The 23,556-nt window shown below is 47.4% G+C and overlaps 9 protein-coding genes across 9 annotated transcripts; 6 read left to right on the top strand and 3 right to left on the bottom strand.

Moving 5' to 3' along the window:
• The first annotated feature begins 449 nt into the window (after nt 1-449).
• GGS22DRAFT_175490 (fungal-specific transcription factor domain-containing protein) lies at nt 450-1,974 on the top strand. Its single transcript, XM_047963270.1, has 3 exons — nt 450-883; nt 946-1,366; nt 1,431-1,974. The coding sequence occupies exons 2-3, from the start codon at nt 969-971 to the stop codon at nt 1,918-1,920; spliced, it is 888 nt and encodes a 295-aa protein (XP_047814064.1). The 5' UTR covers nt 450-883; nt 946-968; the 3' UTR covers nt 1,921-1,974.
• A 17-nt stretch (nt 1,975-1,991) lies between these two features.
• Nucleotides 1,992-3,507, bottom strand: GGS22DRAFT_182454 (uncharacterized protein; the record flags this gene model as incomplete). The annotated part of the gene is made up of 3 exons (XM_047963966.1): nt 1,992-2,752; nt 2,821-3,121; nt 3,184-3,507. The coding sequence occupies 3 exons, from the start codon at nt 3,505-3,507 to the stop codon at nt 1,992-1,994; spliced, it is 1,386 nt and encodes a 461-aa protein (XP_047814063.1).
• Nucleotides 3,508-3,832: 325 nt separating this feature from the next.
• GGS22DRAFT_197653 (putative TodF product hydratase) lies at nt 3,833-4,891 on the top strand (the record flags this gene model as incomplete). The annotated part of the gene is made up of 1 exon (XM_047966012.1): nt 3,833-4,891. The coding sequence occupies exon 1, from the start codon at nt 4,085-4,087 to the stop codon at nt 4,889-4,891; it is 807 nt and encodes a 268-aa protein (XP_047814062.1). The 5' UTR covers nt 3,833-4,084.
• Nucleotides 4,892-5,944: 1,053 nt separating this feature from the next.
• GGS22DRAFT_197649 (uncharacterized protein) lies at nt 5,945-9,142 on the top strand (the record flags this gene model as incomplete). The annotated part of the gene is made up of 7 exons (XM_047966011.1): nt 5,945-6,268; nt 6,810-7,164; nt 7,224-7,759; nt 7,820-8,093; nt 8,147-8,319; nt 8,391-8,574; nt 8,630-9,142. The coding sequence occupies 7 exons, from the start codon at nt 5,945-5,947 to the stop codon at nt 9,133-9,135; spliced, it is 2,352 nt and encodes a 783-aa protein (XP_047814061.1). The 3' UTR covers nt 9,136-9,142.
• A 1,715-nt stretch (nt 9,143-10,857) lies between these two features.
• Nucleotides 10,858-12,128, top strand: GGS22DRAFT_197647 (uncharacterized protein; the record flags this gene model as incomplete). The annotated part of the gene is made up of 3 exons (XM_047966010.1): nt 10,858-11,246; nt 11,313-11,616; nt 11,678-12,128. 3 exons carry the CDS (start codon nt 10,858-10,860, stop codon nt 12,026-12,028), a joined length of 1,044 nt encoding a protein of 347 aa, XP_047814060.1. The 3' UTR covers nt 12,029-12,128.
• A 74-nt stretch (nt 12,129-12,202) lies between these two features.
• GGS22DRAFT_175473 (uncharacterized protein) lies at nt 12,203-13,836 on the bottom strand. The gene is made up of 7 exons (XM_047963269.1): nt 13,475-13,836; nt 13,193-13,391; nt 12,977-13,114; nt 12,812-12,923; nt 12,713-12,758; nt 12,277-12,646; nt 12,203-12,224 (listed from the first exon to the last, which is right to left on the bottom strand). Exons 2-6 carry the CDS (start codon nt 13,299-13,301, stop codon nt 12,293-12,295), a joined length of 759 nt encoding a protein of 252 aa, XP_047814059.1. The 5' UTR covers nt 13,302-13,391; nt 13,475-13,836; the 3' UTR covers nt 12,203-12,224; nt 12,277-12,292.
• Nucleotides 13,837-16,773: 2,937 nt separating this feature from the next.
• Nucleotides 16,774-18,234, bottom strand: GGS22DRAFT_87178 (uncharacterized protein). The gene is made up of 3 exons (XM_047968305.1): nt 17,754-18,234; nt 17,368-17,684; nt 16,774-17,280 (listed from the first exon to the last, which is right to left on the bottom strand). Exons 1-3 carry the CDS (start codon nt 18,130-18,132, stop codon nt 17,038-17,040), a joined length of 939 nt encoding a protein of 312 aa, XP_047814058.1. The 5' UTR covers nt 18,133-18,234; the 3' UTR covers nt 16,774-17,037.
• Nucleotides 18,235-18,254: 20 nt separating this feature from the next.
• On the top strand, nt 18,255-19,492 carry GGS22DRAFT_182450 (uncharacterized protein; the record flags this gene model as incomplete). The annotated part of the gene is made up of 2 exons (XM_047963965.1): nt 18,255-18,266; nt 18,875-19,492. 2 exons carry the CDS (start codon nt 18,255-18,257, stop codon nt 19,490-19,492), a joined length of 630 nt encoding a protein of 209 aa, XP_047814057.1.
• A 1,543-nt stretch (nt 19,493-21,035) lies between these two features.
• Nucleotides 21,036-23,460, top strand: GGS22DRAFT_87142 (peptidase). Its single transcript, XM_047968304.1, has 4 exons — nt 21,036-21,732; nt 21,805-22,495; nt 22,590-22,848; nt 22,932-23,460. The coding sequence occupies exons 1-4, from the start codon at nt 21,369-21,371 to the stop codon at nt 23,289-23,291; spliced, it is 1,674 nt and encodes a 557-aa protein (XP_047814056.1). The 5' UTR covers nt 21,036-21,368; the 3' UTR covers nt 23,292-23,460.
• The last annotated feature ends 96 nt before the right edge of the window (nt 23,461-23,556 follow it).

Genomic DNA, 23,556 nt, shown 5'->3' with positions numbered 1-23,556 from the left:
ATAGATGCTTCATATTTCATTGAAATGATATTATAGTCACGCCCAAGTTACCTAGATATCAAGTTTCGGCGATCAGAATAAAGCATCTTGAAGAAGATAGGCCAATCCTCCAGCCTCATGACGATGGTCACAGACCCACATACCGATCCCGAGATTGTATCCACCTTTTTAAGGAGACTCCTCTCTCGGCTTCTCATCCGAACAACCAATGATGGGAGACCCGATTATCGCCTTTGAATGAGGGGCTTTGGGATGCAACATGATCATATTCTCATGTTCTAAGGCATATTCGAATTCATAAAATTTCGACTCGATTGAGATATACTCCATAGGTATTGAAGTCGAGTATCTTTAATGAATCATGGGTCGTGCTAAGCGTCCTTACACCCCAAAGGCAAAAGGTAAGGGTTAATGCGTGATATTCCATCATATTAGAGTAGGTAAGCTAATGCTTAACCAGGTTGCTACGAATGTTCGCAGCGCCGCATCAATTGCGATAAGGGAGAGCCTAGTTGCGACAAGTGTGTATTGAAGGGGATAGAATGTAGTGGTATTAGTGGCCAAAGGCAGAGGTTCCGCACTTGGGCCGCACCCGAGCAGAAGGGACAGGCAAAGCCGAGTCTCGCCAACCGCCCCTTAAATCGTCGGGTACACTTCGTCGTCTCTCCAGAAGCAGATAGTCTTCGGAGCCGCATAGTAGTCTCAAAAGAAAATAGGGGCTCGCCCCATACCCGCCACTCATGCGTCGCTCTAACTCCTGGCTCAGCATGGGGCCATCCCTCCAACAAATTCGAACCCATCCCAACCGAACACTTGAAAATTTCACTAACCACTCACACTCTGGATTATGTTGCTCCTTGGCAGCGTTTCATATTGAATCATTGTAGGTTTCTCTACAGTTTGGTTGCGATCTAGACAACACTAAATGCATACTAAATCTGGAAGTTTCTACCTATATCGCGCCTGAGATGGTTATTATTGACGATCGCAACAATGGCTGGCGACATCTCATTCTGCCGCTAGCCTGCGCCGATGAGCTTGTCATGTATTCTGTCTTAACCGTCGCCGCGCTTCATTTTTCCGAAAGAGCACAGGGCCAACACGTCGCCGACCCGATCAGATTGTATTCCAAAACAATCAATGAGCTTCAAAAGAGAAGGGACCTATGCGAAGGTGATCTTGAAGCAAGATATCGCATCATCGTAACAATTATTGTACTATTATTATCCACTCTTGTCGATGGGTGTCCCGATTTCACCATTCTCTTCCGTATGTTGCAGTCCGCTCTCGACGTAATTGGCGGAGAAAAGTCTCTCGCCGCCAGTAAGAACGCCATTGCTAGCTTTTCGGCCAAACAGATCCGCAAGTATGGGCTTATACTTGAACCAACACCTTCAGAACAGCCTGGCTAATATTTATAAACCTCATAGGATAAGCGTCTATATGTCCCCCTTCATCAGTCAAGATGCAGGGGTATGCGCTATTGCCACACAGGTTCAACAACGTTGGGATGATCAGGAATACCTATTCCAATTGTACCCAGACCATGCATATACGTTACCACTGACTTCCAGTCTTAGAGAACTGGCGTTCCAGATTTATTTACAACAGATACGTGGAGTAGTAGATACCAATGTAAAAATATCGGATATGGTATCTAGATTTAGATTGATGCTCGAATCCATCCCGGAAGATGGAGAAGCTGAACACGTACTTATTTGGCCAGTGTTCATCGTTGCATCAGCAAGCTATACAGCAGAACACAACATCTATTTTACACAATTCTTGGAGAGACAGTTCTCGCGTAGCGGCTTTCGGAATATTATTAAAGCCGTAGAATCCCTACGGAGAATATGGGCAAGAAACAGGTATGAAGATTGGACGACGCTACTATCGGAGCAAGAAGTGTTTGTCATGTAAACCCAGTTACTACCTGTCAACTCAAAAATAAACACAACGTTCAATATGATAGAATGAGACCTCTTCAGTAACTATAGTCTAGATGTAGGAGTCTGCTTACTAATAGCATCGATAGCTTCCTTTGCCCCCTTCTCGCCGGATGCAAGAGCTCCTTCCATATAACCCTTCCAGTCGGTTGAATATTCAGTCCCAACAAAGTGAAGATTGCCAACCGGTTTTCCATACACATCAACAAATTTAGCATAGTGGCCAAGAGCTGTGACAGGGGCTAGAGCGCCTCTGCTGAAGGTCTCATGCTGCCATATTTGCTCGAAGAACTCAATAGGTCGGTATACTTCTGAATCAGGCCCCACGTTGAAAATGGTGGCCAATTCGTCGAGTATTACCTTGCGACGCTCGTGAGGATATAACTTAGCCCATTTCTTACCTTCGTCGCCGTTGACAAAGCACGTGAAGCTATAGACGCCATCCTTATCGATACTAGTGTCACGACCCAAGCATGCAGGGCCATTATAACTCATGAAGAATCCGTTGAAACCCAAATCCCTCCACCAAGGTCGTTCATAGAAGACAATTGCTTTGTTGTAGTGGCCAAGCCTTGTTCCGTTGGTTACCTCCTGAACTGCAGCTGGAAGTGGGGGCGAAAAATTGAGTTCCTTGTACATAGTACTAGGGATAGAGATGATAGCTTTTCTAGCATTGAAAACTTTTCCGTTCGACGTGGTTATCGCGACGTAGGTTTTGTTATCCTCAATAGACGCGACCGGAGAAGATAGATGAATCTTGCCATGGCCTATCAGATTTGCAATACCCTTAGCGACAGACTGGGTCCCTAAAGATATAATGATTAGCTAACGTAGCCAAATAAATATCTAGGTACATAGTTGAGTGTTGACCTACCTGAGGAGAGACGCATATAATTGCCACCGGATGCGTCATCACCACGAATGGCCAATAGACCTCGATTGGAGCGACAATAGTCGATGAACCAAGCGGCCGATTCTTCAGTCGACTCAAACCCGTGCATTACACGTACCCATAGGTTCACCATTCCCAATGTTTGAGGGCTTCCACCAAGGTTGCGTACATATTGGTCTAAGGAGATATCATCGTCCTCTTTACGGAGGCCGTTTGGTTTCAACGATTCAGCTTGGATATGATCCCGAATCCTCTCTAAGTTCTTTTTATCTTCTGATGAGAACTAGGGGGAACGTAAAGTTAGCTACCTATGCATTGCAGAGATTAGACGGTAGATTGTATTACCTCGGGGGTAACCCCTTGAGGGGATTCGATCCTAGTACCATCAGCAGTCAGCAAGACGGCGGTATGTCCCAACCTCTGCTTCACAATATTCTCTTGAAGGCCAAAGCGTTTGATGTAGGACCAGATTCGAGGCTGAAGGGTGTCATTCACCCATGCCGCCCCCAAATCGGCAACACCGCGCCCATTAGACAGGGGGACGGACCAGCTCTTCCCGCCAACGCGATCACGGGCCTCAACAACAGCAACTGACAAACCAGCCTGCTGGGCAGAGTAGGCGGCCTGAAGACCACTATAACCAGCGCCAATAACGACTATGTCAAACATTGTATCGAATAAGACGAATGAAATGAGGGATCAGACTGGATGCTGAGTTTCTGGACCGTGGACATCATCGCTTTAAAATGTTGGTGTCAAGTTCCCATTTGCCTCCACGATAGATCAATGTGGTAATCATGAATTTGTGCTTACAGGAGCCTGCGTTTTCACATTGCATGCTATCGTTGTAGAGAATGGCTCTCATAAGAATTTCCTAATTGGGAAGGGTGAAGGTATCTCCACTAGCACTGAACGAGGTGGGGCTATTTCGGCTTCTGTGCGGACCCGCATGACATTCCGAGTCGCCCTGGCCTTCTCGGGAACCTTTGCGTGCTCATGAACCAAACGGAAACCAAAACATCTGGTGGTGGGATATTCCAAGGTTGAAGAGTGTATATCTACTCCGAGGAAATGTCAGGATCTCTTCTCAGTTAGTTCAAAGGTAAGCGTATAGGTATTCAATCTCATAATATCACCCTACCTACCTACCTAATTGAATAGGTACCGATTTAAGGATCAGGGGACCTTATACAGCAATACCAGGTGTCGAATATATCCGAGTCGGGACGAATTCGGTAGAAAAATCATGAACACGTCCGAATTACACGAAATCGCGGGTGCTTTGCGCACAGCCCGAATCAATCGAAGTCCTATCCCCCCTCCATCCAAAACCTACCCATCCTTAGATGTGAAGGGAGCCTTCGAAGTCCAAAGGATTACAGTCCAGAATGCCATCAGTAAGGATGGCGACCGTCTAGTAGGATACAAGTTGGGAAATATCGCGAAGGTTATGCAAGATGCATTCGGCCTCGACCAGCCTGACTATGGATTCCTTCTCGCTAGTCTCTTCGTCTACCAAGGCACCAAGATCTCATTAGACAAACTGATCAAGCCTTACGTCGAATTAGAGCCAGCATTTGTGCTAAAGAAACCTCTGCGAGGTCCCAACGTCACAGCAGCCGATGTCATTAGCGCCGTCGACTACACCATCCCGGCGGTCGAAATAATCGACTCCCGAGTCCAGGATTGGGCCATCGGACTCGAAGACACCCTCGCCGATAACGGGTCAACCGGCGCGGTGATTCTCGGGGGAACCCCGCGACGGCTCACAGACCTCGACCTGAGCAACACCAAAGGCATACTGAAGTTCAACGGACGGGAGATCATAACGGGCAATACGGGAAACATTCTTGGAAATCCGATATCCGCAACCGCGTGGCTTGTGAACCGACTTGCCGAGTTCGACGTTGAATTTCTGCCTGGGCAGGTAATCATGCCAGGTAGTTGTTTACAGGCTATGCCGATGGAAGAGGCCGGGCATTGGTCATGCGAGTTTGAAGGTTGGGGGGCGGTTGAATTCGATGTGGTTGCGAATGGGTCTTCGAAGTTATGATTGCATGGGATAATTAATATGGAGATTACCTAATGAGCTGAGCTAATCATAGAAGCTCAAATTTGTCAGCTCTGACCTAATCTAGGCTTACCTAATAGTCCCATGACAACCTTGAAATAAAGATGTACCAAGAAGACAGACAGTTCCAAGTTTTACTATGGTTCATTCCTAAATTTACAGTCAAGCCCCTTCACGTTATTTTAGGTATCGTGTAATATAAATCACGGCGTACCTAGAATTGTTAGTGATTACTAGGTAGGTAGATATTCTGATCACAGTTCAAAAGGATGATCTAACTAAAGTGAAATTATGATTACGTAAACTGACCTCGCTTTGCCCAACAGGGGTAAATAGCATCAGGTGGGGTGTGGGGGGCGCTAAATCAAGTAGCTGTTAAGGCATTTCTTAAGATTTGTGCATCGCGACAAATTCGAGTCTTGACATCCATGGATAACAAACGTACTAGGTACTACGTATGTATATCCCCCAATCAATCCTCGCTTTTCTTCCCGTTCTCACAAGTATATCATTGACAGGTATGATTACTTAATAGGTAATATAACCCGTACCATTCAGGCAGACCGAAGAGCAGCGACTGCGAGACCTCTAAAACATTGAAACATACCGCGACGTTTAAACACGAACACGTTCTCAAGTAGCGTCGAGACTCTACGACTTTACGCTCTACTTCCTCGCTACCATGCCCCTCGCCCTTGCACGCAATCATTACGCTATATGGAATATTCCTCGCCGTTGTCTGCTCGAGGGCTTGTTGTCTAGAAAGCTATATAGATCTCGATGTTAGGCGTATAACATAGAGTTACACGGCAACATTCTTCAGTCCGAGCTTGCCTCTACGTACCGCTCGTCGAAGTTTCCTAAATCCTACCGTCCTACCGCTTCTATAATTTCCAGTGATGGACCAAATCGCAGACTACCCTCCGACAGTCAATTCTAATCGCACCCAAGATATGAGAGACGGAACTTGCTCTCGAAGAGATTTGTAGTGGCCAAGTTTGACTACTTCTCGACGAGCGAGGTGCCGACAACAAGATGCAAGCGGCCTTTCTTAATAAGAAGTTAAACATAGTACGGGATGCTTTGAATGTTAGCTTCAAAGACCAAAGTCTGTGGTTTTACCATTGCCTTTTGATATCTCACAACATAGACCATCTCATTCGGCAGACTGTTGTGCCAGCTTTATTTTCAAAGGAGAGAATTGTCTCTGAAGCGCGAGATTACGGATTTGCGAGGACCTTGGAGCGGCTAGAACAAGGGCTAGTGCGGGTGCCAGTGGCACCCTGGTCTAAAGATCTGGCTGACAAAGTTCCAAGGTTGCGAGCCCTAGATCCCATGCGTACTGGTAGTGGAGCTACTGTAGGTACCTACATACAGCACTACATTCCTTATCTTTACCCCGCCATAATGCGGGTACCTAGTACCTAGTAGGCATCGTGTCGATGCCGGCATCTACCAAGATACCGATAAATCCCCATAAGTCGTCCTTTATGTCGTGGACATTTTACCTGAGATCATTATATTTGAGTGTATCTTAGGTTATATTGGTAACTACCATACTCGTATGTCCAATGGAAGGCTCAACGGAATCAAACGCTCAGACAGAGCGGCGAAAAGCTAGACGGACTGCAAATGCGTTGAGTGTCCCCTTTTAGAGGTCCAGCTGTAATATCGCCCAAAACACTAACGCAAATAGTTGTATTGCATGTCGCCAAAGCAAGATTAAGTGTTCTGGAAACGAACCTTGTCAGAATTGTAAAAGACGTTCCGTCCAGTGTCACTTTGCCGAGAACGGCGGGAAAGTCGTTGTTTCGGAGAAGTATGTCAAGATGGTTCTCTCTTATATCTCCTCCAACTTCGATACTGATCTGGCCTTCGACACCTAAGATACCTTCAACAGCTCCAAAAGCAAGCAGAGGAGAATATACGATCACCTTCAGCAAATAACCTTGAGTCGCCAGTCCAGAGCGAAGACCCACGTAATTCTCCGGTTGCGTCAGTCAACTCACCAGCTGTATCGCGGATGTCTGCCCTAGATGACGGCCCACTTAGGCGCAGATGCTCTACAGATGCCGCCCATAGGCACAATAACATCGCCAATCCCCAACGTAGAACCAACGGTAATCTTATTTCTCCTGCGCCTACGATCGATGCTCCTCAACACGATGATAGCTCTCCACTTCGAGTCTGGTCCAATCCATTTGCAATACCTTCTAAAATCATCAAGAATACATGTAGGAACAAACGCACCTGGAGTGAGTGTTTGACAATCGCCACCGGCTTCATAGAGCTGATACTAACTCAACTGCAATAGTATGGCTAGCCCCGTGGTCAACATGGTCTTTTACTATTCGGCTGATGCTCATGATAAATGAGAAGCTACATCCTGGAAACCCTTCGATCCCGCCCAATATAATTGATCCCGAAATATGGACCTTGCCAAAGGGTCCGTTAGTAGATATTCCCGATTTTAGCAGTCTACCGTCGCTAGATCACGCTCTATATCTCTTAAACTCCGTCAAGTTTCATCTTGGTCAGACATACCGCTTTTTTAACGAAATGGAGATTGAGAATCAAATACGTGATTTTTACTCTGATCCTCTTCAAAAAACCGCAGAATGCCCTCTGTGGTTTGTCAAGTTCCTTTTGATCCTTGCCTTTGGAACGGCTTTTCAAGCACAGACGCCGGAAACGCAAGAGCCGCCTGGAGCAAAATTCTTCATACGAGCAATGGCTTTATTACCAGACCCTACTTCCCTCTGGAAAGATAGTCTGTTGGCAATTGAGGTCTTGGCGTTGGTTGGATTGTATTTATTTTCAATCAACGAAAGAGAATCGGGCCATATCTACGTGAGTATTTAAGTATCCATTTTATCTCTTCCGCACCATACTTTGCTTACCCTTTCTTAGCTTGGCCACTCAGTACGCATCGCATTACTAGAGGGGCTACATACACAGCTTCCTGAACATGAACTTGGCGTAGAAACTGTCCACGCTTGCCGTGATCTCTGGTGGACATTATACCTCATGGATAGGCACTTCTCATCGTCTTTGGGGCTCCCAATGTCGGTACAAGACGGCGATATCACGACTCCTATTAGCCCACCTAGCGCAAATTCTAGAGGAGATAGTTGCCGCACACTCCAAGTCAACCTTGCACATTTATTATCAGTCATACTTACTAGTAAGCCTAACCCCGGTCTTCTAACAACTATCTCACCTCACAATCAATGATAGCAGTGTACAAACCACATATAACTCCACTCGGAACATTCCTGGAACAGACAAGATCTATTCTACATACATTGGCCCATCATGCTCAAGAAATCGAGAAGATCATTAGCCTTCTGCAAAGCTCTGTCGGTACGATGCCAAGAGATACGCGACACCTAACTTTGATGTACCACCAGGTCGGCCTGCCCATTTTCTTTCTTTCGTATCTTGTATAGCTCTGATGAGCTCTAACATCATTCCCCAATAGTGCGTTATTGTAGGGACACGCCCACTCCTATTATCAGTCTTAAAAGAAAGGCTTGACGTATTAGGATATCCTGGTGACGATCATTGCGAGAGCTTTTTAGCCCAGACAGGGACTGTCATCTCAACGGGTATCAAGTCGGCCGCTAAGACACTCCAGATTTTAACAAGCGAGTACAGTCTCTTAGGTGAGGGTCAATTGATGCAATGAATGAGGCATACCGATACTTAACGAATTGTTAGAAGCATTCTTGCCATACGATGTTGAGTTCACGTTCGGAGCTGCTCTTCACTTGACTATGGCCAACGCCCTATTTCCGGGCGTGGTTGACTACCAAAGTTGTCACCAGCTAGCACACCAAATTCTAGATGATTTGATTTCTAGGGGAAACCGAGTGGCTAAATTGAGGAAGACGGAATTGTGTCATCTAGAAGGCCTGTATCGGGAATTCCAAACGCGACAGCAAGGCCATCGAATGCTATATTTATTTAATCCGGATGGTACGACAATCGAGTCCATACGAAAAGAGAATCAAGACCGTAACAGGCATCTTGCAGCGGATAGCGATACCAGTACACTCGTAACAACAGCAGATCACAGGCATCATTCGCACTCTCCACATCCGCATGCCACCAGCAATATGGAGTTTCTTGACAACATCGGCATCTCATCGGAGGAATTTCTCTCTATAGTACAAGAAATTGGAGATCCAGAATCGCTCCCTGAGAGCATGTTGACGTTATTTTAACTTCAGGCAATACAGTATTTCATATCCCCAATACTGTATTCCGACCAATCAAAACCAATACAAGATTAGTATCATACCCCTTACGGAAAGATGCAGACTGATTTAGCCAATCGGATCCGAAGTTTCTATAGGCACACAGTATATCTTCGCATTTCGCCTTTCTAATAAGAACCTAAACAGTCATAGTTCCTTCGTAAACCTACCTAGTACCTACCTAGTAAGTGACTAATAGGTTGCCAAGTTAATATTTTTATCAAAGCTTATCATTGATCACTACCCAGTAGCTAGTAGGTATATCTTACTTGTCGCGATATCTGCGATCCCGAACTAGCGCCGCCGACAGTCTCGGCTTCGCTATCCGAGTCTCGGGTTCTACTGTGGTACTCGGTTCATGATCCTTGTCCTGCATCATGATGGACCCTACATTAAATCCGGGGAGCAGATAACGGAGCCAAAGATAGCCTCGAGTATATACCTTCCAAAGAGCCAACTACTGTCATTTGCTTTCGGCATTCTATTTTCTGGGCACTTGTTATTCTCGGTACCAAGATAGGAAACATTATGGACATAGTCAATAGGTAATATCTAAAAGGATGAAACCCTACCAAGCGTACCGTTATCGGCATAATTGCCTAGGGAAGCTATACCATCATGGGAATCTTCGATGGATAGTTCGGGTTCTCGACCTGATTCCAGCTTCTTGCGGAACAGCTCCGTTCTAGCTGACGTGGTATGCATATAATTGGCATTGAACGGGGATAGACATCTAGGAAGCCCTGAGTTAGATATTGATGGTTTCTAGGGCTGCGGACGTACCTATCAAGCTTACTAACGACGATGATACCCCCCTACTAACCCAGAGATTTTCGGCCATGGTCTGGTCTCTCAACCAGCTAATCCGAGGCCACTCAGAAGCACTTCCATACCCTACAATTTTAGGTACCTCTCAAATTAGATCCACCTCTTCTTATTTAAGCCAATTGATTCATTTAGTAACCTAGATAAGATGAAATAAGCGCGATCGATAGCTAGCTCTAGGTAGCAACGAGTCGACCCTATCTGGTTGCAACGGCTTCTTAGACTAGTAGCTATCCTAGGTATAGAAGAAACTTGTGAGGCATCAGTGGCCTAAGACGCTGTCCATTTGAAGATGGGGGCTATGAATTGGTATTGGCTTCCATGACCTGGATATAATGGAGTCTATCAGGCATATACTCGAGATACCCCAGAGAAGAAGCCGATCCCATATGAATAAAAGGCATCGACATGGCTTTCTCGGGTTGAAAGGATCGGAATTAGAAAGCGATAGACAGTCTATCATAGACCCGATCCGAGAAATGCGGAGGAATCGTCACACGACATACATTTCCAAGATAGGATCGAGTGTCTAAGCTACCTACCTAGTATTCATCTTATCTTGGAAATTTATCAACCAGTTAAGAAGAGGGATCCACGATAAGATATGTAGAAAGGTATTGTATATCGGAATGGGATCGGATGCTATCTAACTCTAGTCTTCCTATGAAGCACGAGTCTACGACCTAGTACGGGGGTATTTCAAGCAGTGACAAGTCTAACGGGTATAGATATAAAGATATCGTGTCCATATCATCCGCAATACACCCACGATAGTATATCACAGGCTTCCGAGTTTCATAAGTAACAAAAGGTCAAAATACCAAGATACAGATATTTATCCCATCCTACAGTTACTACACCATAATGCCGGCTCTAACTATCAGCCCAACCAGCACAGCCCCAACAACCTTTCCAAAGGCTCCTCATGTCATTGGTCCCAAGACTAAGAAGGCTACGCGCCCTTCCGCAGAGATACCCCAGTTCCTAATCGACGAGGCTCGCGCGACCGAACCGTCCTCATGGGACGTAAATAAACACCTGAGCTATCAGCCACCGGCAAAGATCCACACGATGAAGGACATCGGCCTCGAAGGTCACGGAATCTCCACCACAGCTGTCTCAGACCCTTTTCCCCTATTCTCCAAAGACGCCATGCTACAGATGAGACGGGAGATCTTCAGCGACCCAGTGCTGGAGAACTGTCGTTACAGCTCCACCTTTAGCGCGAACATGGTTCGTGGAATGGGTCCTGAGTGAGTTACAATATGACTACTTACCTTATTCTGCATTGTCATTTTTGAGAACTAATTTGGGTTTAGACGAGCTCCTTTTACCTACGACGCGTGGTGGTCCCCAGAAGTCCTTGCCAAGATCTCTGAAGTGGCCGGCATCGAGCTCGTGCCAGCATTCGACTTTGAGATCGCCAATATCAACATTTCGATCAACGACCAGAACACAGGCACAACCGCTGATGGTGACAAGACTTCATCGTTCGCGTGGCATCACGACAGCTTCCCTTTTGTCTGTGTAACCATGGTTTCCGATTGTACAGGTATGGTCGGAGGTGAGACGGCAATTGAGTTGCCTAGCGGAGAGATTAGAAAGGTTCGGGGTCCTGCAATGGTAAGTAAACAGCTATGACAAATGTGATATCGCAGTCAAGGAGATGCTGATAGTATATCAGGGTACGGCTGTCGTCATGCAGGGCAGATACATCTACCACCAAGCTCTCAAAGCGTTCGGGGGTCGCGAGCGTATCTCTATGGTGACCGCTTTACGACCAAAATCACCTTTCGTTCGGGACGAGACGATCCTCACCGGTTCCCGACCAATAAGCAACCTCGCCGAACTCTATCCCCAGTATACAGAGTACAGATTAGAGATCCTCGAGGAGCGCTTCCGTGCGAAGTTAAAGGAGGAGCATCGCCGAGAGGCTTTGCATAAGTCATTTGACTTGGTTAACATCAGGGCCTTCTTAACAGATCAGAAGGAGTATATAGAATCGATGTTGGAAGAGCTTTATGAAGTTGTGTGATTGAGCAACTAGTTGTCTAGAGGTAGGTATGTACCAGATAATCAGCTGTACTTCAAGATAACCTGGAAAGCATGAGTCTAGCCTATCCCAATACAAGAACATGTCAAAGCAGTACAATTCAGTACATGATTCTGAGTTAAGAACCTTAAACAAGTTTATTGTCAGAGATTTCTTAATTTTACATGGAATACAAAGTCTAGTTGATGATCAACTTTAAGATACACTTTCAAGGTTCCGAATATACTAACCCCTTCTCAGTAAATTCTAATACTCGTCCTCCGAATCCGAATCTTCATGCTCGTTAGGTTCCAGAATTAGTCTCTTGCAGAGAGCTATTATATGTTCGTCTGTTTCAAACTCTCCGCCTACGCGATTCTCATAATAATCTGCTCCTCTCGCAACGCCTTCCTGAGCTCGTCTAAAAGCATCATCTAGAGTCACCCCATCATATCCATCATCGGTGCCCATCTCCGTTAAGAGATTCGCAAGATCTCGGTCTAAGGCAGGGTAAGCATCCTCCGGGAACTCACACCAGGAATTGATAGGTTCTTCGCGACCAGTAATGAACACGGGTCTAGCAGTAGTGCGGCTACGTAAGGTAATGATTGCACGCATGGCCTATATATTTTGAAGACATCAGTAAACCAATACCAGGGTTTGGGAGGAAGGACGTTGGGGACGTACAAATGCAACTGAGAGGAAATTTGCCTCAATTCCTACCCATCTGCCCCTAGAAAGAATGTTAGCAAAATTTCTTAAAAGTTCGGTCGCGATTTTACTTACGCTCTTCGACTTGCTGGATGCGGTTGTCCACAACGTTCGAGATCAATTGTCTTGAGTGTTGGTACCAATGAATGCTCAGGAAAAGACTCCGGTTCATACTCGGCAAACAATACTTCATTAAGTCAGCAATGCCTCTACCAACTCTGGAACGACGGTGTATCTCACTGTTGTTTGAATGCATGTCGCCGTGCACCAAGTCTGCTGGGTAGGCTCGTTCAATATTGGCAGTGGGAATTTCTTCCAAGTTTCGACCTGGCTGTAGCCCTCTTGGTGGATAGGCAAATCCTATACAGGCCCGTATCACTGGGTGGAAAACCAGAATGTTAGCTTACCTAGTTGTAGCAAATTGAAGCCAGATAGGCCCTGGGGATAAGAACTCACAGCACAGAAGTAGTCTCCAGAGCATCCTGTTAGGCAAGTCGTGCTCGTCTAATTCCATCCTCTTTTTTGCGAACTTGTATAAACTCCCATTCTCCAAACATTCCATCATGATTGTCGGGCCAGGAGCTTGGGTAAGTGGGTTCCAAACGCCTTCGGCGAGAGAGAAGGGTTGAACAACATGCGCTGCCCCTTTAAGTGCCTGCGTTATCAATCAGTTAATACCGGTTCAAGTAAGCCCTCCTCCCAGAAGAAGACTACTAGGCATATAAGGCAATATCTTACAGCAAGGGCCGCTTTCTCCTTCTCTATTGCGTCGTACGTCTGGGTTCTGAAAGGACGCTTGACGACAAAATTCAGGCCAGGACGGTTATATCGCCACCACCTATGTCTAAATCTGATTTTACAGGCTACATTGGTGGCGCCATTTCCAAGTATTTGTACAAACCGAAAGTTAGCAGAGTCTTGCTCAAAGTACCTTCGGATCCTTTGCGCTTCGATGCTTGCCGTGAATTTATCCCAGTCCGAACGGGTTTCACCAAAACCAGACCAAGTTTGAGGAAGCCTACCACCGGGAAGTCGACCACCGACGGGCCTGCCGCCGCCTGGAGGTCCACCACCCCCGCCGCCGCCTGGAGGTCCACCACCCCCGCCGCCGCCTGGAGGTCCACCTCCGCCTCCGCCTCCACCATCATCAGGAGGCCCACCTCCGCCTCCGGGTGGTCCACCGCCGGCACCGAAAAGGCCAGCGGGTAGCCCATAGAAAGGTTGAACAAAACCGGGTCTAGGGGGTCTAGGAGGTCTCGTGGGTGCCGGGGCATGAGGTCCAGCACGTCCACCGAGTTGTCCTCTACCTATGTTATTAATTATTGTAGGACCTTTTCCTCGCGGATTCTGGGGAGGCCCGACATTGGGAGGTCCGGCAGGTCCGGCAGATCCACCAGGCGGTCCTCCACCAGGTGGTCCTCCAACAGATGTTCCTCCAGTAGGTGGTCCTCCACTAGGTGGTCCAACGATACCTCCACCAATTCGTACACCGTCAGGGCCTATAACCTCGATACGTCCACCACCAGGGCCGACAAGGCCGAGACGGCGGATACGTCCACCAGCGGGACCGACAAGTTGACCATTCTCCCATCGAACTAATCCCCGAAGCTCTGGAGGAATGCCTCCTCGTGGATCATGAGGAAAGTCAACAGTAGGAGGAGGTCCGGCAGGTCCACCACCCCCAGCAGCTTTGCCTTTAGCGGGGCCGCGCGGAGAGACATCTGAATCTTCTGCATTGCCACCACTACCTCTACCACCTCTACTGCCACTGCCGCCTCTACCGCCTCTACCGCCACTGCCACCACCTCGGCCACCGCCTCCGCTCCCGCCTGCATCGCCTGTACCGCCTGCACCGGTACCCCCACCACCTGTCCCATCTGCTCCATCATCTGCTCCATCGCCTACATCATCGCCTACATCATCGCCTACATCATCGCCTGCACCAAAGCCGCCTGAATCAGGAACACCAGAACCCCCACGACCTCCCGCACCGCCAGGGCTCCCATCTCCCGCATCACCAGCCGGCCCACCTCGTCCATCATCATCGTCGTCGTCGTCATCGTCATCATCATCATCGGGATAGCGATCAGGAGCTCTACCAAAAAGCCCCACATGCGGTCCACCGGGCCTGAATCTGCGCCTCGGCGTGTGGGTAGAAGACGGCCTCGACTGCGAACCCTGCGGCAGTGTGTCCCAGCTCTGCTGGAGCTGATTACTTCCGCTGGCGGATTGGGGGCCGGCCTCGCCGGAAGCTTCTGGTGATACGCCCGAGTTCGAATCTATGAGTTCCCTAGAGGAGTCCGGCGGGTATTCGCTTGAGGTCTGGCTAGGCTGGAGAACGGGAGCCGGTGCGTCGGGACCCCCGGGTGGGCTGGGTGCTGTAGGGGGTGCATTAGACGGACCGGCCTGGTCGGGTAGATTCGGCCCGGGGACAAACGGATCCGACGGGTTGATTGCTTTGAAGGGGTCCGATAGAGAGGTTGCAGAGAAGAACTCACTTGTCCCTGAATTTGATTGACTTGGGTTTAATGGGGAAGGTCCCTGGGTTGGACCCGGCGGGGAGCCCTGATCGAATTGTTCTGGTGTGGGGGATTCGATGTGTGAACCAGGCGGGAAAGCCCCCTCATATGCACCATGACTGGAAGCTGGATTTGGTGCGATAGAATCCTCGGATGGAATGACGTCCCCGTTGTCCATCACCTCATCCTCAAGCTCCATCGCGTCGGGCGACACGGCGTCTGGGCCGCCTTCCGCTTGCGACTTAAAGGCGTTGTCGAGTAGATTGGAATCAAGAGCAGTTAGCCAATACTGTAGCTCAGCAGATGACCCATCAGATGACCCAGCAGATGACTCTGCAGACGGCCCTACAGATGACCCTGCAGATTGCGAGGCTTCTCTAGCAGCCTTCCACGCCGGCGGCATGAAAGTGCTGGTCGATGAATTATGTCCAGGAGCCACGGAGCTCGCATCTGAATCAGTATTGTCTGCCTGTCCTGATTGCTTCCCTGGTATCGGCTCGGAGATAGCCTCACGCCATATAGTATTACTCGGGATCTTGTTGATAGGCGCGGAGGCCGACTCCGGCCAACCCTCCCCAAGATTATCACCATCAATGGCCCAATTATGGTCCGCCTCCTCTTCATATTCTATTTGGAAGGATTCGTCGTCTTGGGAGTTTCCTGTGACTCTGACCGCATTATTGATGCTTTCCTGCGATTCGGAGTCTCTGTGGCTCAACTGTATATCTACACTGCTATCGGAATCAAAAGGTTGGTTGTAAACCGCAATTTCCCAAGGCGTCAGTTGACGTCCCCCAAACCCCTGAAATCCGGCGGGTTGGAAATTCGCAAACGGATCAGGTGGGTCTTCAGCAAGAACAGTCGTCTGCTCTAATTGATCTACACGGTCATCAAAACTTTCTCCAGGAGGATACTGCCTAGCAGCGATGAAGGATTCTTGATTAGGCGGTCCATCTCCGGGCCCTTCTCCGGGTCGCCCAGAACCCGGTTGGGGTGGGCGTGATGAGTCGGGAACTTGACTGGAAGACGTGGCCTTTCCAGTAGTAATTATACCAGACCAATCAAGGTTAGGGTTAACAGCTGAAGCAGTATTTCTGAAAAAGGGGCCCATATCAAAAGGGACCCCTCCAGGTGCAAGTACAGGTTCAGGTACAGGTACATCATCCGTAGGCGGATCGTCTATATCCATGGGATCATCCACGTCCATTGGATCGTCGAGGGGAGTAGCGTTGTATAAGTCATCGCTATCCGACATATTGATTTTTTAACAGAAAATAATTTGTAGTTTTTGGTGCCGTTAATGGCACATAGGCAGCTAGGGGTATAATTCGTTGAGTCTCATCACCCGTGGCTGTCCGAGGTAGCATTGGAAAGCATGCCTAGGTATATCTAACAAATTGAATAAAGAATTGTAGGTCTGTCTGAATGCGGATTATGAGGGTAAACTGGCATCGGTCCTTTGTTTGGGAAAAAAAAGGCCACCCATTTCGATGGAACAATGGGATATTCCCAATTCCCTTTTTCCTCCAGATGTCCTGAATGATTAATAACCTTAGCCTAGTTCATGACTTACTACTAACAAGGATTAAAAGGAAGCCATCATAGCATAGTTAGGTACCCTCAGTATATGATCTGAAAAGCGCATGTCGACTACCATTTAACGAGAATTAGTCATTAAAAGGAACGTAAAATACCTGGACCTAGGGAAATCAGATGCATCGTCATGGCCTGACAGAGTGAACATTAGTCGTAGTTAACGTCGTTATTCCGCATCTGAAGTGCCTAACGACTCATTGAGGTGGTTCCCCGAAAGAAATATTCTAGTTTGTATAGCTTCGAAACGTCGTTGACATCCGAGCTAGCTGTTAATATCATACCATGTAGGTGTTTAGACGTCATCACTTCTATCATTACTCTCAAGAAACCATTCATACCCTTGATAGTATCCAAGCCCCCATTCAGCTTAACCATCTCATATACAGCATTGATATGACTCTCCCACGCGATGGAATTCCCTGCGGCGAACTACACAAGCGCAGTTAGCTTTAAACTTTTAAAATTGATAACATTACGCCGTTGGGTCGAGGTCCTTTCACAAGAAGGAATATTCACCTCATCCGACGCAAGCTGTAGCGCGATCGAAATTGTTGAGTCTTCTACTCTAGATGTAAAAGCAGGAGATTTGGTTGTTCCGATAACAGCTTTAACGGCATCGCCAAGCATGCGTAAGCAAGACGCCTTATAGCGCAGCGCGCACTGGTGATATCGCGAAGCACCTGTACGGACATACAGGCTTTTGGAAGCACAGAGGAGCAAACCCATTCGCATTCCAGGGTGCGCGACGGCAACTGGAAACCATTCCTGCAAAGCTATGTGTTCGTAAGATACGTAATGGTCCTCGGTGCGATGTTTGATAATTGAATGAATATCTAGACAGGTAGGGTGAGTAAAGGAATATATATGAATGTTACACGTGCCGAGAGATGAGAACTACTAACAATAGTTTAACAGATATGACTCAAATTCGGAAGTTGGATCTGAAAGCGATGATATGATGGAAGGGTAATACACGGAAGTATTGCTACTGCCATAATGCTGACCTACACCATCAGCAATGAGGGTAAAATATGGTGGATCTAATTTCCGAAAATCCAGCTCGAAAAGGGCTCGACTGCCTTGCTCTTGTTGACCTTGCTGTATTGTTATATGTTGGTATTCAATCATACGTTTTCTTCTAGCCTTTGCGTGGCTGTTTCTCGAAACATGAGCTTTGATGAGTTTTCGAGAGGAATTGGAATCAGATATCCAGACAAAGTTGTTGCTAGAGGTCGAAGCATAGCCATCTTGAGGTTGATCCAAAATGAGATCCGAAGACATGACACCTACTAAGTATTCATGATAGATACCTACCTACTTACCGAATAGATAATGTAGGTAGGTGAAGAAGTTCAAACTTGAACTTCATAAGAAGAACGTAGCTGGTTCTTTAGCATCTAGGGATGGCGGGGCTAGTGGGGCTAGTGGGACACGAATCTTAATAGGATAGGGAGAGGTCCAGATCTACTAGGAACTAAACCAATCATAGAAAATCCAAAGCTTGGCAATATTCGGACTTTACGTACATACCTTGGAATCATGCAGATAGATAGTAGATACCTACCTAGTACATACCTCGATACATGCCTTCTTCTGTGTTTTTTTTTTGTATTTTATTTCATTCTTTTTAATAATTCCCAAGTACTTGAGAATGAGCTTGTCATTCATTAAGATACCTAGAGGTATTACATAATGCGTGATAGTTTGTAAAGGACCTTAATTAAGAATGCCTGTAGGAAGTACATATCCATATCCATATTGTAGCTTCCGTCTTGGCAGCCCTAAAACCCCGTCACCCCGTGTCATAGCTGCCTGAAGACTGCCCAGGCGAACTTGATAGCTGGAAACTGCCCCGCGCCGCGCCGCGCCTATGCATGCGGATATCTACGAACATTATTAATCCAAAATACGGAAACCAACAGAAGAAAACTTGTAATTCTGAATAGTTACAGATGTGTTCAAATGTATCATCGTTAATATTTCTTTTGTCATCTTCGCCATGCTAGTCGATATGCAATCTCAGTCACCATTATTTCAACTTCCTCAGGAGGTCCGCGATAAAATATACGAGTTCTATCTCGCTTTTAATCATTCCGATTTCGAAGACACTCTACGCCCCCAGATTGTTTACTTCGGCGATGTACCGTATTCCCGTCCACTCCCGTCCCTGATGCTTACCTGTAAGAGCCTATATCAAGAACTCAGTCCGACGGTTCATGGTGAGGCTATCTTGCGCGTTGAGATTCCCGGCTGGAACGACCGACGGATCGGGTTCGGCGTCAGGGGAAACTTGAAATTCGACAGGTTATCAAAGCTTTACCTTCTAATAGCCACCGAACATCCCAACTGGAACAGTTGGTTGTCGACCTTCGAAGCCGTCGCCGAGCATGGCAAGAACATCGAGACCTTGGTTATCGATTGGGGTCCTCGACCTGTCGAATCCGTTGGCTGGTCGGGGCGTGCGAACCTGAAAAAGGAAACAGAATTCTTCAATGCTATCACATCACTCAAGAATCTTCAGATACTTCGAGTGTACGGTAACATCTCTCCTCGATGGATGAACCGGTTCGACGAGATTGCAAAACGTGCGCATGTCGTGCGCTATCGTTTTCGCTGGTGGCGAGAGCCTGGCTTAGATTGACAACCTGGCTGATGATAAGTGAGAAGATATGGTATAAGTCCAGTAGGACAGAACACAAAGCTCCCACGGTTGGCAACCCCCCCAGATCCTATTCTTGATACGCGTTACCTTGCCCATGTATGGTAGCTTATGGCACAGTCGTTAGTTTCCTATGATTTTATTGAAGGAAAGAAGAAGAAGAAAATTCCACCACGCAGGTATAAAAGCTCGTATGTCCCACTAGAGGTGTTTGGGGCTACAACATACTCTCCACATGGATGGCATGCTATTGATAGACAGCCCCGACCCCGAGTCTGACATTTTCGCGGTGTAGCGTGCTACAATACGTGCGTACAGCGTAAGAGCTAGGCGGAATAGACTATTTGGTAGCGCGGTGGAGAATAGGAATCCCACTGATTACGGTACCTCTTAGCGCCTGTGTACCTAGTCAGCCCGGTCTACAGATCGACACACCGGCATCAAACATTACATAAACGAGAAAGATAAGTACCGAGCATTCCTAAGGTCAGGACCTCGTCGGACTATCTCGTCAACCGACTCAGAACTAAGCACGGAGCAACTTGGAGCAAGACGCTTTCCATGAACTTGACGCCTGCTTATGTAGGTACATAAGTAGTAGGTATATGGATGTAAATGTACGATTACATCGATAGATTACGCTTTCATGCTATGGCGACAGGGGTGGGTCCCTGTTATTGATATGCCACCGAGTAGATGGCACAATTTTACGTACCTGGGTATACGGTAGGTACCTGCCAAGATAGGTCAGCCCCCAACTGTGCGTCCTAGCTTAGGATTTTAGTGCAACTAGGATCTACGCTAGATTTCTTTCCTTTTTCTTCTTTTTTCTTTTTCTTTTCTAGTCCGCTTCTTAGCTAGAGAATGTTAAGTAGGTGAAGAATGAAGTGAGAACCTATGTCTCAGAATCTAATTCCTTTCGAAATTTACTTTCAATGTATTTTATCATGATTTTTTTAGTATCAGAGTGTAACTTATGACATCCATGGATTGTTCCATTAGTCGCATTTCAAGTATAGTTGTCGTCAGCGTGGATGTTTGAAAACTTGAAAGACTCAGGGTTTTGGCGATTTTGGAGATCAGGAATGGCGGTCGTGTTGTTGTCTCACATCCCCGCAGGACCTTGTCCACAGGTAGAGAGATAAGGCCATCGCAGGGGGGGGCTGAGATATGTGGTATTTGGCTATGCATGCCTACCTGGTATGCAACCTACGACTGAACGATGATGTTCGTACGGTGGGAAAATCCGGTCTTGTTAATGATTATGAATAGGTCCTGTAGCATTACCCCGCGGGCTTTGTTTTCACTCCTGCCCAATTCGACTCCAGCAGTTTGTCGGTGGTGAACATTGGCAAACACGAGGGAACAGGGCACGGATACTACTTACGGTCGAAACCAACGAAGCTACCTTGAGCTAGAAGGGTGTCCTAATCCAAACCGGCAGTTCATCGACGAAGCATTCATCGAAGACTAGGCAACCCTGTAAACACAATATTTCCCGTACCTACCATTCAAGCACGTCACTGCAACAAGCTCATTGTCCTGCATACAGCGTACTCTCCCTATGGAAAGGAGTGGGGGTGATACAGGGGACTGCATACGGCACACGTATAGATTTGTGGGTTCGAATATCACCTCAGTGAGAGGTCCGGGTCCCCCGAGCTGAGCCGTGCTAGGTATAGAGCCGATCACTACCTCTGTACTCTGCAAACATCAGCTAAATACCTACTTACTTGTGATGTATAAGAACTAGTGAGCCGAACCGGTACAACTCCCACTTGTCTGGGTCCTCTCTCACCCTCTTCTTTCCCGATTCTTCGTCAAACCTGTCGAGGCGAATCGCGACTGCTACTGCACCATGTACAGTCTCGGAAAGGTAGCTGCGTTAGCAGCATTGCAGTTTTCCCCTCTCTTCTTAGGACTGGGAACCGCAAGCTCGCTGCCTCCTCACGTGGAGAGGCTAATCCGGAAGCAAGTCCCGGCAGAGCCAACTGATGTCAAAACCATCACGTCGCCTGGAGGCTCCACAATCCGTTACAAGGAACCGGGTATTTGTGAGACCACGCCTGGAGTCAAATCCTACTCGGGTTATGTGGACGTCGACGAAGAAACTCACATGTTCTTCTGGTTCTTCGAAGCGAGACACAACCCCGACGAAGCGCCTCTAACTTTGTGGCTCAACGGAGGGCCGGGCTCTGACTCGCTGATAGGTCTATTTGAAGGTTCGTTTAGCTTTCTCTTTCTTGCCTACCTAGTAGACATGTTCGATATATAAAGTGCTTATCGTCTCGCAGAGCTTGGTCCTTGCAATGTCACTCATAATGGTACCTCGGTCGTGAACCCGTACGCATGGAACGAAGTGAGCAACCTTCTGTTCCTGTCGCAACCCCTTGGCGTCGGTTTCTCCTACGCCGACGAGGTCGTCGGGGTCATCAACGAGACCTCTGGGGTGCCTGTCAACTCATCTACGCCTGACGGCCGGTATAGCGATGTCGACCCATACAGGTTTGATACGACAGAGCTAGCTGCTAAGGGTACTTGGGAGGTTCTGCAAGGCTTCATCCAAAACCTCCCTTCCCTCGACGAGACTGTGAAATCTCGCAGTTTCAACCTCTGGACCGAGTCGTATGGAGGTCACTACGGGCCGGCATTCTTCAATTATTTCTATGACCAGAACGAGTTAATTAAGAACAAGACCATTCCTGGGGTTGAGCTCAACATGCATACCCTCGGCATAATTAACGGTATTATCTCGGAAAGAATCCAGGCTCCATACTATGCCGCCATGGCCTATAACAACACGTACGGTCTCAAGGCCGTTAATGAGACGATGTACAATTATATGTTGAACAACTACTACTTCCCAGGCGGTTGCCGAGATTCCATCGATCAATGCTTCTCTGCGGATCGCTCGACACCTGATGGCAAAGCACTCTGCTCTCAAGCCACTGCCATTTGCCGGTCGTTAGTGGAAGGTGTATATTAGTAAGTGGCAATTTCATTAGTCACTCTTTGCTAGGCACTTGGGAGAATGGTATGAAATTTGGTCGTCACGTGTCTCATTTCTAACTCTGGACAGTGTCGTGAGTGGACGAAACGCGTACGATATTCGAGCGCAAGACGGTGCCAACATCCCGCCCAGCTACTGGGTCGATTACCTCAACACAGCGACAGTTCAAAACGCCATTGGTGTCGACATCAACTATACGTCCACGAGCAGTGAACAAGTATGGATCGGCTTTGACTACACCGGTGACTTCGTGTATCCAAACTTATTACAAGATCTTGAAAGCCTTCTTGCGAAAGACGTCCGCATTGCGATGATCTATGGCGATGCTGTAAGCTGCTACTTCCCCTATATTATATTATCTCCCAACATCGAGATTGAGTACCGAGTATGTTGCTAACGACAGCATGATAGGACTATATCTGTAACTGGATGGGTGGCGAGGCTGTATCACTAAAGGTGAACTACACACATTCGACAGAGTTCGCATCGGCAGGATACGCACCCTTTGTTGTGGACGGCGTCGAGTACGGCGAGAGCCGACAATACGGAAACTTTTCCTTTACGCGAGTTTACGAGTCAGGCCACGAAGTACCATACTACCAACCTGTCGCTGCCTTAGAGCTCTTCAAGCGCGTCTTAAGCGACCTAGTCATTGCGGACGGAAACGAGAAGGTGACGGCGACGTATAAGAGTAACGGTACTGCCGAAGCTACGCATACGAATAGCTACACCACTTATTTTACTGGAAGACCCGGGGACTGGAAGAGTTAGAAACGTTATAATGTTAGACTTAATGTGTTAAGCGTAATCTAATTATTAGCCTGGATTTCCTGAAGTGTCCAAGGTTTGGGTGCATGTAAAGCAAATGATGTAAATTTATGGTGTTTTTGACAAACCACGTTTAAATATCATTGCGCTGACTTATTATTTTAGGAATGAATTTTATACTCTTAAATACCTCTATGTAATTACAAAACGAAGTGAACCAACTAACCAAGCGTCCGAGGTCGTCGTCCGTATTCCCTTCTACTCCTAC

The sequence above is a fragment of the Annulohypoxylon maeteangense genome (assembly GCF_022496945.1).
Source record: "Annulohypoxylon maeteangense strain CBS 123835 unplaced genomic scaffold GGS22scaffold_29, whole genome shotgun sequence".
Taxonomy (NCBI): domain Eukaryota; kingdom Fungi; phylum Ascomycota; class Sordariomycetes; order Xylariales; family Hypoxylaceae; genus Annulohypoxylon; species Annulohypoxylon maeteangense.
Note: the sequence above shows the minus strand (reverse complement) of the source record. Positions and strands in the feature narration are given on the sequence as shown.

Coding starts and splice junctions, on each gene's coding strand:
- GGS22DRAFT_175490 (XM_047963270.1), top strand. CDS start 969: ATGGTTATTATTGACGATCGCAACAATGGCTGGCGACATCTCATTCTG. Junction 1,367..1,430: donor TCGGCCAAACAGATCCGCAA/GTATGGGCTTAT, acceptor TAAACCTCATAG/GATAAGCGTCTATATGTCCC.
- GGS22DRAFT_175473 (XM_047963269.1), bottom strand. CDS start 13,301: ATGATGGAATGTTTGGAGAATGGGAGTTTATACAAGTTCGCAAAAAAG. Junction 13,115..13,192: donor CTGGAGACTACTTCTGTGCT/GTGAGTTCTTAT, acceptor TTTTCCACCCAG/TGATACGGGCCTGTATAGGA. Junction 12,759..12,811: donor CATCCAGCAAGTCGAAGAGC/GTAAGTAAAATC, acceptor CATTCTTTCTAG/GGGCAGATGGGTAGGAATTG.
- GGS22DRAFT_87178 (XM_047968305.1), bottom strand. CDS start 18,132: ATGTCTTCGGATCTCATTTTGGATCAACCTCAAGATGGCTATGCTTCG. Junction 17,685..17,753: donor GTCATATCTGTTAAACTATT/GTTAGTAGTTCT, acceptor CTACCTGTCTAG/ATATTCATTCAATTATCAAA. Junction 17,281..17,367: donor TACAGCTTGCGTCGGATGAG/GTGAATATTCCT, acceptor GCGCTTGTGTAG/TTCGCCGCAGGGAATTCCAT.
- GGS22DRAFT_87142 (XM_047968304.1), top strand. CDS start 21,369: ATGTACAGTCTCGGAAAGGTAGCTGCGTTAGCAGCATTGCAGTTTTCC. Junction 21,733..21,804: donor GCTGATAGGTCTATTTGAAG/GTTCGTTTAGCT, acceptor ATCGTCTCGCAG/AGCTTGGTCCTTGCAATGTC. Junction 22,849..22,931: donor CGATGATCTATGGCGATGCT/GTAAGCTGCTAC, acceptor ACAGCATGATAG/GACTATATCTGTAACTGGAT.